The sequence below is a fragment of the Mesoplodon densirostris genome, chromosome 12 (assembly GCF_025265405.1).
Source record: "Mesoplodon densirostris isolate mMesDen1 chromosome 12, mMesDen1 primary haplotype, whole genome shotgun sequence".
In the NCBI taxonomy this organism is placed as follows: domain Eukaryota; kingdom Metazoa; phylum Chordata; class Mammalia; order Artiodactyla; family Ziphiidae; genus Mesoplodon; species Mesoplodon densirostris.
Window position 1 is genome coordinate 49,989,364 of NC_082672.1, and position 13,623 is coordinate 50,002,986.

Below are 13,623 nucleotides of genomic sequence, written 5' to 3' on the forward strand. Positions count from 1 at the left end.
ACATCTGTCAGCAAGCACATGGTCTTGTTGTAGCCAGACTGAAAATAGAAATACATTGTAAAGATATAACTAAATTAGGTTTTGGGTACTTCAAACTTGGAATCAGAGACTATAGAGGCATTTTCTAAGCAGTTGGTAGAGATTCAAAAAAAGAAAAAAGTGAAAAAGCATAAAATATTGTAGCAAGGTGTAACAATAGTTTACCACTTCAGAATTAAGCTCTCTGGCAGCTTTCCCATGTGACATAGTTGAGAACCTGGAATTAAATTTAAAAGCCCTCTAGATAGCCAGAATAAACAAGCCCAAGCACTAAAGACCATGCACATAAAATAACCAGTTGATCCCTCTCCCAACTTGTTTACTTTTACTTTGATAATTCAGACAGGGTTTATGATGTGGTTTCCAAACATTAATGTTTCAGAGCATTAAAAGAGGAGATACAGGGGGCGGGGGGAGATAATAGAAGCAGGCAGTACTGAAGCCAACCAAAAGATGTAGTTTATAGCAAAGGAAGAAGTGACATAAGGGAAAAAGCAACAAAAACTGGAAAGAGGCCATTTAATGTAAAAGCAAATATTCTTATACATTTCAAAGCTGTTGTTTCTCATAATCAATTCATGACTATAAGTCCTCAATAAAAGGTTAAATTATGTTTAATTTTTATTTAAGAAGATAGGGAAGCTTAGAGTAGATTTTACATTAGTTTCCATCCAAAATAGTTAAAATAATAATTAATGCATTAAATAATTTCTGAATTACTTAGAAAACTAGGCTATTCAGAATGGTTCTAGGTAATTCCAATTTTCACTTTGGCACAATTCCTAACACCAAAAATGCTATTGCACACAGCAGTGAAGGTCAACTCCAGAGCTCAGCATTGCTTGGGGTTGCACATCGTCCTGACCTCTTCCTTGCAAAAATATGCATCTGGTTCAGTTGTTTTTCCTAGCGGAACACAATTCTGTTTTATAATAGATAATTACTGAAAACATAGAATTCACTTTATTTAAATTTCTTCTGCTATACCAAAAGTTTCCCCATTTTATTGCCATCTTATTTAACAACCATTGGGACTCTAATTACCTGAGAGATCTTTTACATTTTCTCTTCCCAAGACCTTTCTCTTATTGAATATGGTCATTTCATGCTACCAAGATGAGCAGATAGAGCCTACTTCTTGTTCTCAATCATAGAAAATTTGACAGCTAGATAAGAAAGTAGATGGGTAAGAGGGTGGATAAATAGATTGGCTCTATAAGACTAATTAGATAATAGATAGACAATGGACAGATAACATTGAATATTTTGCTGTGTGATAAAGGTACATGTTTCTTGTCCGTAAAGAACATACCCCATTTAGTTGAAGAGTCTAATATTATGAATTCTGTGAGTTTCAAACAGTGGGAGCATGTATATAATTAAAATCAGGAGTTTTAGATTATAGGAACCGAGAAAAGAGAGATAGGCATAGGAGAAGTCATTAGAGGAGGCTTGCTGAACGAAATATGAATTGAATTGGGCCTTTAAGGAACAAAAGAATTTGGAAACTGGAGATGAATGAAGAAGGAAGGCATTTCAACTTGTATGTAGAAGTAGGCAGATGAATGGAGGCAAAAATAAATATATGAGGGGGATTAAAGGGACAAATGATATTAGACATGTAAGGTGGAACTTGATTATGGAGGACAGTGTTAGCTGAGAGGATTTAGATTTTAACATCAGAGGTAATGAGACCTCATAGATTCTTGAGTAGAGACATAGTATAATAAATGTAAGGTTAGTTGAAATTCAGATCATACACAATTAGTTTTACATTGTGAACTTTATTCCTTTCACCTGTCTCTGGGAGGGAAGGAGGAGGTAGATGTGGAAAGTAAGAAGGAATATGAAAAGAGAACAGATGGGGGTGTTTATCTTATCCACTGCAGTGCTTTGGCACTTAAACCTGAGGCGGGGAAAATGTAAACGCTTTTTTAAAAATCTGTTTAAAGAAAAAATCTGTGGGCCCTCTTTCCAGAAAAATGCAAATGCATTAAAAATCTGCATATAATTTCAGGTGGTATACAGACTATAACTTAAAGATCTGTGTATTAAACTAAGTTCTTTTAGGTTTAAAATTGTCTCTTCCATCTCTGTATCCCTAACATTTGATGAATAAATGTATGGGATGCTTCCCTTATCTGCCAGAGAAACTCTGTGTCTCTGGAAGTGTCTCTAATACCATCCCACACCCAAACGTTTAGATGCTTCTTTCTCTGTGCTCTGTGACTTTTACATCGTTTTATAGTAAGAGCTGCCTGTTGTTGAGCCCCTATCCTGTATCAGTTACTCTACAATTGCGCCCCATCCTCTCCTTCTTTTTTCTCCTTTTCTTATAACTTCTTTGAAGGAGATATTTTTATTCCTGTTTTATGGGTGAGGAAATTGATCCCAAGGCCTCAAAGTGAACGGAACAAAGATTTGGACTTATTTATTAAATTGGTTTTCATGTTTATTTAAATGTCTGTTTCTCCCTCTGTTCAAAACCCGTCAGTGGCAGAGAACTTCTTCCAATCATTTTTATATCTCCAGGATCTGGTACACTGTCTGGCACATAAGACATTCCCAGTCATTTTGGTTTAAAGAATATATGTGTGTGAATGAATATATATAAAATTATCCTTTTTCTCTTAATTTATTATAGAGAGATTAAAGTTATGATTTTTTTCCTAAAGATTATAATATCTTCTAGGACAGGTATTTTATGTTTTATTTCTTGGTGTCTTCAGTAAGAAATACACCTACCAGGCACAGGGTGAGCCCTCAGTAAACCTTTGTTGATTTAACTGATAATATATTGAAGTGCTTTGAAAAAAAGACAGCCATTGTTCAAATGTAAACTGCTGAGATTAATGAATTCATTCTATAAGTATTTAGTACCCTGTTACAGGACTCTATAGAGTTTACTGTTGAGCTACATTTAACCTAGACAGTATGCTTGGGTCTAAAATATCTTGATTTAGGAAGACCATCAATTTTTTTTATTCAAAGGTACAGATAGTGATTGACTTATCTTTATATTGTGAGCATTTATTTATATGTTCTAAATACACTTGAACATTTTAAAATTATAGGTCATCTAAAACTTCTCCCTGGCTTATTTACTAGATAGAAATTTTTATTTCTCCTTTTAGAATGGGATTATTTTGGCTTATTCTTTAGAGTAATGGAAATTTACATGACTAGAGGAATTCAGTGATTTTAGATTTATGATTTTTTAAGAAACTAGAATGAGAGAAAATGTAAAATATCTTTCATAAATTTTCAGAATCTGTATTTTGGGTGTACCTGAGATTAGGTCATCTACTAGGTTTATGAAATATCTTGGATTCTGCCACTTGGCCTGAAATTCAGTTCTAGTGTAGAGTCTGTTTATGACTGCTGAATTGGGATTAAGAGATGTATTATTTATGTGTACTTTACATTATAACCTCTCTAACCCTCAACAGGTGTGTAGATAGAGATAAAGCAGGAAAGTATTTCCTTAGCCACAAGTCACCTACCAGGAAGTGGTAGAGCTAGTATCTAAAACTGTATTTCCCAGGGTTTGTGTTTTCTCCTCACTCTGTCACAGTTGGATTACTTTAGGCTAGGGTTTAAAATTTAAACTACTTTCAAGTAAATACCAAATTCATTGGGGCAGCGTTTTTTTTTTTTTTTTTTTTTTTTGCGGTACGCAGGCCTCTCACTGTTGTGGCCTCTCCCATTGCGGAGCACAGGCTCCTGACACGCAGGCCCAGTGGCCATGGCTCACGGGCCCAGCCACTCCACAGCATGTGGGATCTTCCCGGACCGGGGCACGAACCCACATCCCCTGCATCGGCAGGTGGACTCTCAACCACTGTGCCACCAGGGAAGCCCGGGGCAGCGTTTTTAAATGTTAAATTGTTTGATATTTATCTCGGATAACATTAAATTTTATGGTATATGCTTCATTTTTGCTTAGGTAAATATGCTGAAGATATATTTGGAGAATTATTCAATGAGGCACATAGTTTTTCCTTCAGAGTTAACTCATTACAAGAACGTGTGGACCGTTTATCTGTTAGTGTTACACAGCTTGATCCTAAAGAAGAAGAATGTAAGTTTATTCATATTATATTTTCTTTCACATGTATGTTTTTGGTTAGGTGGGATGAGTGATATATTTAAGAACACTATTATACATGAATTTATTTTAAAAAAACTGGGAGAAATGTGCTTCAATTAATCAAAGAAACATACACACACACACACACGAACACACAAAACATGAATTTACTACACCTCGGGGGGAGGGGGGAGACCCTCAAGATGGCAGAGGAGTAAGACGTGGAGATCACCTTCTTCTCCACAAATACATCGGAAATACATCTACATGTGGAACAATTCCTACAGAACACCTACTGAACGCTGGCAGAAGACCTCAGACCTCCCAAAAGGCAAGAAACTCCCCACGTACCTGGGTAGGGCAAAAGAAAAAAGAAAAAACAGACAAAAGAATAGGGATGGGATCTGCCCCTCTGGGAGGGAGCTGTGAAGGAGGAAAGGTTTCCACACACTAGGAAGCCCCTTCACTGAAGGAGATGGGGGGGCGGGGGGGTGAAGCTTCGGAGCCACGGAGGAGAATGCAGCAACAGGGGTGCAGAGGGCAAAGCGGAGAGATCCCCGCACAGAGGATCGGTGCCAACCAGCACTCACCAGCCTGAGAGGCTTGTCTGCTCATCCGCCGGGACAGGCGGGGGCTGGGAGCTGAGGTTCAGGCTTTGGAAGTCAGATCCGAGTGAGAGGACTGGGGTCGGCTGTGTGAACACAGCCTGAAGGGGCTAGTGCACCACGTCCAGCCAGGAGGGAGTCCGGGAAAAAGTCTGGAGCTGCCGAAGAGGCAAGAGACCATTGTTTCGGGTTGTGTGAGGAGAGGGGATTCAGAGCACCACCTAAACGAGCTCCAGAGGGGCGTGAGCTGAGGCTATCAGCACGGACACCAGAGACGGGCATGAGACTCTAAGGCTGCTGCTGCAGCCACCAAGAAGCCTGCGTACAAGCACAGGTCACTATCCACACCTCCCCTCCCAGGAGCCTCTGCAGCCTGCCACTGCCAGGGTCCCGTGATCCAGGGACAACTTCCCCGGGAGAACACACAGCATGCCTCAAGCTGTTGCAATGTCGTGCTACCCTCTGCTGCCGCAGGCTTGCCCTGCATTCCGTAGCCCTCCCTCCCAACGGCCTGAGTGAGCCACAGTCCCTTAATCAGCTGCTCTTTTAACCCCATGCTGTCTCTGTGGGGAACAGATGCCCTCAGGTGACCTACACGCAGAGGCAGGTCCAAATCCAAAGCTAAACCCCAGGAGCTGTGCAAACAAAGAAGAGAAAGGGAAATCTCTCCCAGCAGCCTCAGGAGCAGCAGATTAAATCTCCACACTCGACTTGGCATACCCTGAATCTGTGGAATACTGGAATAGACAACGAATCATCCCAAAATTGAGGCAGTAGACTTCGGGAGGAACTATAGACTTGGAGTTTGCTTTCTGCATCTAATTTGTTTCTGGTTTTATGTTTATCTCAGTTTAGTATTTAGAGCTTATTAACATTGGTAGATTTGTTTATTGATTTGGTTGCTCTTTTCCTCTTTTTTTCTAATATATATATATATTTTTTCCTTTTTTTCTGAGTGTTTATGCCTATGCTTCTTTGTGTGATTTTGTCTGTACATCTTTGCTTTTACCATTTGTCCTAGGGTCCTGTCCATTTTTTGTTTGTTTGTTTTTCTTTTGTCATATAGTTTTTAGCACTTATCATTGGTAGATTTGTTTTTTGGTTTGGTTGCTCTGTTTTTCTTTCTATTTTGTTTTTTCTTTTTTTATTACTTTTTTTGTTTTGTTTTGTTTTTGCGGTACACGGGCCTTTCACTGCTGTGGCCTCTCCCGTTGCGGAGCACAGGCTCTAGACGTGCAGGCTCAGCGGCCATGGCTCATGGGCCCAGCCACTCCGCAGCATGTAGGATCTTCCCAGACCAGGGCACAAACCCGCATCCCTGCATCGGCAGGCGGACTCTCAACCACTGCGCCACCAGGGAAACCCTACTTTTTTATTTTTAATAATAATTTTTTAATTTTAATAACTTTATTTTATTTTTTTTTATTTCTTTTTTTTTCTCCCTTTTATTCTGAGCCGTGTGGCTGACAGGATCTTGATGCTCCAGCTGGGTGTCAGGCTTGAGCCTCTGAGGTGGGAGAGCCGAGTACAGGACATTGGTCCACCAGAGACCTCCCAGCCCCACGTAATATCAGTGAAAGCTCTCCCAGAGATCTCCATCTCAATGCTAAGACCCAGCTCCACTCAACAACCAGCAGGCTACAGTGCTGGGCACCCTACGCCAAACAACTAGCAAGACAGGAACGCAACCCCACCCATTAGCAGAGAGGCTGCCTAAAATCATAATAAGGCCACAGACACCCCAAAACACACCAACGGACTCAGTCCTGCCCACCAGAAAGGCAAGATGCAGCCTCATCCACCAGAACACAGGCATCAGTCCTCCCCCACCAAGAAGCCTACACAGTCCACTAAACCCACCTTACCCACTGGGGGCAGACACCAAAAATAACAGGAACTACGAACCTGCAGTCTGTGAAAAGGAGATCCCAAACAGAGTAAGTTAAGCAAAATGAGAAGGCAGACAAATACACAGCAGATGAAGGAGCAAAGTAAAAAGTCACCAGACCAAACAAATGAAGAGGAAATAGGCAGTCTACCTGAAAAAGAATGCACAGTAATGAGAGTAAAGATGATCAAAAATCTTGGAAATAGAATGGAGAAAATACAAGAAACGTTTAACAAGGACCTGGAAGAACTAAAGAGCAAACAAACAATGATGAGCAACACAATAAATGAATTAAAAATTATCTAGAAGGAATCAATAGCAGAATAACTGAGGCAGAAGAACGGATAAGTGACCTGGAAGACAAAATAGCGGAAATAACTACCACAGAGCAGAATAAAGAAAAAGAATGAAAAGAATTGAGGACAGTCTCAGAGACCTCTGGGACAACATTAAACGCACCAACATTCGAATTATAGGGGTCCCAGAAGAAGAAGAGAAAAAGAGACTGAGAAAATATTTGAAGAGATTATAGTTGCAAACTTCCCTGACATGGGAAAGGTAATAGTCAAGTCCAGGAAGTGCAGAGAGTCCCATACAGGATAAATCCAAGGAGAAACATGCCAAGACACATATTAATCAAACTATTAAAAATTAAATACAAAGAAAAAATATTAAAAGCAGCAAAGGAGAAGCAACAAGTAACGTATAAGGGAATCCCCATAAGGTTAACAGCTAATCTTTCAGCAGGAACTCTACAAGCCAGAAGGGAGTGACAGGACATATTTAAAGTGATGAAAGGGAAAAACCTACAATGAAGATTACCCAGCAAGGATCTCATTCAGATTTGACGGAGAAATTAAAACCATTACAGACAAGCAAAATCTAAGAGAATTCAGCACAACCAAACCACCTTTACAACAAATGCTAAAGGAGCTTCTCTAGGCAATAAACACAAGAGAAGGAAAAGACCAACAATACAAACCCAAAACAATTAAGAAAATGGTAATAGGAACATAGATATAGATAACTATATTAAATGTAAATGGATTTAATGCTCCAACCAAAAGACATAGACTGGCTGAATGGATACAAAAACAAGACCCATATATATGCTGTCTACAAGAAGCCTACTTCAGACCTAGGGACACATACAGACTAAAAGTGAGGGGATGGAAAAAGATATTCTATGCAAATGGAAATCAAAAGAAAGCTGGAGTAGCAATTCTCATATCAGACAAAATAGACTTTAAAACATAAACTATTACAAGAGACAAAGAAGGACACTACATAATGATCAAGGGATCAATCCAAGAAGAAGATATAACAATTGTAAATATTTATGCACCCAACAGAGGAGCACCTCAATACATAAGGCAAATGCTAACAGCCATAAAAGGGGAAATCGACACTAACACAATAAAAGTGGGAGACTTTAACACCCCACTTTCACCAATGGACAGGTCATCCAAAATGAAAATAAATAAGGAAACCCAAGCCTTAAATGACACACTAGACCAGTAGGACTTAACTGATATTTATAGGACATTCCATCCAAAAACAACAAAATACACTTTCTTCTCAAGTACTCATGGAACATTCTCCAGGATAGATCATATCTTGGGTCACAAATCAAGCCTTGGTAAATTTAAGAAAATTGAAATCAAGTATCTTTTACAACCACAATGCTATGAAACTAGATATCAATTACAGGAAAAAAAACCTGTAAAACATACAAACACATGGAGGCTAAACAATATGCTGCTAAATAACCAAGATATCACTGAAGAAATCAAAGAGGAAATCAAAAAATACCTAGAAACAAATGACAGTGAAAACACGATGACCCAAAACCTATGGGACGCAGAAAAAGCAGTTTTAAGAGGGAAGTTTATAGCAATACAGTCCTATCTCAAGAAACAATAAAAATCTCAAATGAACAACCTAACCTTACACCTAAAGCAATCAGAAAAAGAAGAGCAGAAAAACCCCAAAGTTAGCAGAAGGAAAGAAATCATAAAGATCAGATCAGAAATAAATGAAAAAGAAATGAAGGAAACAGTAGCAAAGATCAATAAAACTAAAAGCTGGTTCTTTGAGAAGGTAAAGAAAATTGATAAACCATTAGCCAGACTCATCAAGAAAAAAAGGGAGAAGACTCAGATCAACAGAATTAGAAATGAAAAAGGAGAAGTAACAACTGACACTACAGAAATACAAGGGATCATGAGAGATTACTACAAGCAACTATATGTCAAGAAAATGGACAACCTGAAAGAAATGGACAAATTCTTAGAAATGCACAACTTGCCTAGACTGAACCAGGAAGAAATAGAAAATATGAACAGATCAATCACAAGCACTGAAATTGAAGCTGTGATTAAAAATCTTCCAACAAACAGGGCTACCCTGGTGGCGCAGGGGTTGTGAGTCCGCCTGCCCATGCAGGGGACACGGGTTCGTGCCCTGGTCCGGGAAGATCCCACATGCCGCGGAGGGGCTCAGCCTGTGAGCCATGGCCGCTGAGCCTGTGCGTCCAGAGCCTGTGCTCCTCAACGGGAGAGGCCACAACAGTGAGACACACGCGTACCGCAAAAAAAAAATCTTCCAACAAACAAAAGCCCAGGACCAGATGGCTTCACAGGCGAATTCTATCAAACATTTAGAGAAGAGCTAACACCTATCCTTCTCAAACCCTTCCAAAATATAGCAGAGGGAGGAACACTCCCAAACTCAATCTATGAGGCCACCATCACCCTGATACCAAAACCAGACAAAGATGGCACAAAAAAAGAAAACTACAGGCCAATATCACTGATGAACATAGATGCAAAAATTCTCAACAAAATACCAGCAAACAGAATCCAACAGCACATTAAAAGGACCTTACACCATGATCAAGTGGGGTTTATCCCAGGAATGCAAGGATTCTTCAATATACACAAATCAATCAATGTGATACACCATAGTAACAAATTGAAGGAGAAAAACCATATGATCATCTCAATAGCTGCAGAAAAAGCTTTTGACAAAGTTGAACACCCATTTATGATAAAACTCCAGGAAGTATGCATAGAGGGAACTTACCTCAACATAATCAAGGCTGTATATGACATACCCAAAGCCAACATCGTTCTCAGTGGTGAAAAACTGAAACCATTTCCTCTAAGATCAGGAACAATGCAAGGTTGCCCACTCTCACCACTCTTATTCATCATAGTTTTGGAAGTTTTAGCCACAGCAATCAGAGAAGAAAAAGAAATAAAAGGAATCCAATTCGGAAAAGAAGATGTAAAGCTGTCACTGTTTGCAGATGACATGATTCTATACGTAGAGAATCCTAAAGATGCTACCAGAAAACCACTAGAGCTAATCAATGAATTTGGTAAAGTAGCAGGATACAAAATTAATGCACAGAAATCTCTGGCATTCCTATACACTAATGATGAAAAATCTGAAAGAGAAATTAAGGAAACATTCCCATTTACCATTGCAATAAAAAGAAGAAAATACCTAGGAATAAACCTACCTAAGGAGACAAAAGACCTGTATGCAGAAAACTATAAGACACTGATGAAAGAAATTAAAGAAGATACAAACAGATTGAGAGATATACCATGTTCTTAGATTGGAAGAATCAACATTGTGAAAATGACTATAATACCCAAAGCAATCTACAGATTCAGTGCAATCCCTATCGAACTACCACTGGCATTTTTCACAGAACTGGAACAAAAATTTTCACAATTTGTATGGAAACACAAAAGACCCCGAACAGCTAAAGCAATCTTGAGAAAGAAAAATGGAGCTGGGGGAATCAGGCTCCCTTACTTCAAACTATACTACAAAGCTGCAGTAATGAAGACAGTATGGTACTGGCACAAAAACAGAATTATAGATCAATGGAATAGGATAGAAAGCCCAGAGATAAACCCATGCACATATAATCACCTTATCTTTGATAAAGGAGGCTAGACTATACAATGGAGAAAGACAGTCTCCTCAATAAGTGGTGCTGGGAAAACTGGACAGCTACATGTAAAAGAATGAAATTAGAATGCTCCCTAACACCATACACAAAAATAAACTCAAAATGGTTAAAGACCTAAATGTAAGGCCAGACACTATAAAACTCTTAGGGGAAAACATAGGCAAAACACTCTATGACATAAATCACAGCAAGATTCTTTTGACCCACCTCCTAAAGAAATGGAAATAAAAACAAAAATAAACAAATGAGACCTAATGAAACTTAAAAGCTTTTGCACAGCAAAGGAAACCATAAACAAGGTGAAAAGACAACCTTCAGAATGGGAGAAAATATTTGCAAATGAAGCAACTGGCACAGAATTAATCTCCAATATATACAAGTAGCTCATGCAGCTCAATATCAAAAAAATAACCGAATCCAAAAATGGGCAGAAGACCTAAATAGACATTTCTCCAAAGAAGATATAGATTGCCAACAAACACATGAAAGGATGCTCAACATCACTAATCATGAGAGAAATGCAAATCAAAACTACAACGAGGTATAACCTCACACCAGTCAAAATGGCCATCATCAAAAAATCTAGAAACAATAAATGCTGGAGAGGGAGGGTGTGGAGAAAAGGGAACCCTCTTGCACTCTTGGTGGGAATGTAAAGTGATACAGCCGCTATGGAAAACAGTATGGAGGTTCCTTAAAAAACTAAAAGTAGAACTACCATATGACCCAGCAATCCCAATACTGGGCACATACCCTGAGAAAACCATAATTGAAAAAGAGTCATGTACCACAGTGTTCATTGCAGCTCTATTTACAATAACCAGGACATGGAATCAACCTAAGTGTCCATCAACAGATGAATGGATAAAGAAGATGTGGCACATATATACAATGGAATATTACTCAGCCATAAAAAGAAACGAAACTGAGTTATTTGTAGTGAGGTGAATGGACATAAAGACTGTTATACAGAGTGAAGTAATTCAGAAAGAGAAAAGTACCATATGCTAACACATATATATGGAATCCTAAAAAAAAAAAATGGTTCTGAAGAACCTAGGGGCATGACAGGAATAATGACACAGATGTAGAGAATGGGCATGAGGACATGGGGAGGCTGAAGGGTAACCTGGGATGAAGTGAGAGAGTGGTATAGACATATATACACTACCAAATGTAAAACAGATAGCTAGTGGGAAGCAGCCGCATAGCACAGGGAGATCAGCTCAGTGCTTTGTGTCCACCTAGAGGGGTGGGATAGAGAGGGTGGGAGGGAGATGCAAGAGGGAGGAGATATGGGGATATTTGTATATGTATAGCTGATTCACTTTGTTATACAGCAGAAACTAACACACCACTGTAAAGCAATTATACTGCAATAGTGATGTTAAAAAAAAAAAAAGCGGGCTTCCCTGGTGGCGCAGTGGTTGAGAGTCCACCTGCCAATGCAGGGGACACGGGTTCGTGCCCCGGTCTGGGAAGATCCCACATGCCGCAGAGCGGCTGGGCCCGTGAGCCATGGCTGCTGAGCCTGCGCGTCCGGAGCCTGTGCTCCGCAACAGGAGAGGCCACAACAGTGAGAGGCCCACATAATGCAAAAAAAAAAGGAATTTACTACACAGCTTTTTTACCCACAACCTTCGTTTTACATGTTGTAATAGATTGGTGGCTTATGTATAAATGCCATTAGCTTGAGTCTCCTGGGTTTTCTACTCTTTTTTTCCTTTTTTATCTCTTCTTTTTGTATATTAAATAGCTCTTCATTTTTTGACATAAGATTTTTTTGGCCAGACTCTTCCTCTATTTTCTTTGTCTCTTCTCCCTTATAATTTGTTTGTATACATTTGTCTTAGAAATAAAAATTATTTGAAAATTACCTGAAATTCTTAGGTTTGATTGTTTAAGAATGCAATTCCTTGTAATATGCTTTTGTGGGTGCATGTTGCTAAACTGCTAGAATCTGATCTCATTCTTTAAATGTTACTTCCCAATTTAAATGAACGTTTCCAAAAAAAAAAAGTTCCCAAATTGCCAGTATATAGGACAAAAGTGTTCTATGCTGAGATAGGGATATTATGTTAAGAAAACCATATTACAGGCTAAAATAATGGTAGAAAGTTTAGTGGTAAAACATTTCATGCCTTGATAGAATACATTGAATGGTGATGTTTCTCAAATGCCTCTTTCTGTTTTGTTTGTTTGTTTTTTAAGAAAGAAAAGTGAAACTACTAAAAACATAATTTTCACTTATCTACCCTAGAGTATTATTTAATGTGAATCTCTTACAATCCTCTGTTAAAAATATTTTTTGTGGAAGAACATTTTTATTATAAATGTAAGTTATATAATAGATCTAAACTTGAACAATAAAAATATTAAAGGATATCACTGGAAAAAGCAAAAGGTAGAATATAATGATGGCTGTTTTAGTGATTGAACCAACTTCTGACATAATTTAATGCCTGAATAAGGAGAGGTGAGTACTTACTATGCTAAGTTTCCTCTACATGCAAAGATATAAACTCATAGGTCTGGATATGAGAAAAAACCAAGACAGTACTTAAGAAAAAAACAGCTTTATTGAAATATATTTCATACACCCTACAATTAACTCGTCTAAAGTTAAAGTGTATGATTCAGTGGTTTTTAGTATTCTCACAGAGTTATGCAACTATCACCACAGTCAGTTTTAGAACTTTTTCCTCACCCCAAAAAGAAATCCTATATCCAATAGTAGTTACTTCCCATCTCCCCCTCTCCGTAGCCTCCAGCAATCACTAATCTACTTTCTGTCTCTATGGATTTGCCTGTTCTGGACATTTCATATAGATGGAATCATACAATATATGGTCTTTTGTGACTGGCTTCTTTCATTTCTAAGCATAATGTTTTCAATATTGGTTCATTTTGTAGAATGTATTGGCATTTGCCTGATGACTAATGACGTTGAGCATCTTCTCATGGCTTATAAGCCACTTAGAATCAAGTCTCCAAGCAGGAAGGTGGTGGAGCT

General features: G+C 38.6%; 1 protein-coding gene across 5 annotated transcripts in view; it reads left to right on the forward strand.

The window, feature by feature from the left end:
- The window catches only part of WASF1 (WASP family member 1), a 101,685-nt gene that overhangs the window by 64,919 nt on the left and 23,143 nt on the right, over positions 1-13,623 (forward strand). For all 5 annotated transcript variants that reach the window (XM_060114865.1, XM_060114867.1, XM_060114866.1 and 2 more), the window contains exon 3: positions 3,986-4,120. In XM_060114865.1, coding sequence (XP_059970848.1) covers positions 3,986-4,120 — 135 coding nt within the window. The remainder of the gene's footprint in view (positions 1-3,985; positions 4,121-13,623) is intronic.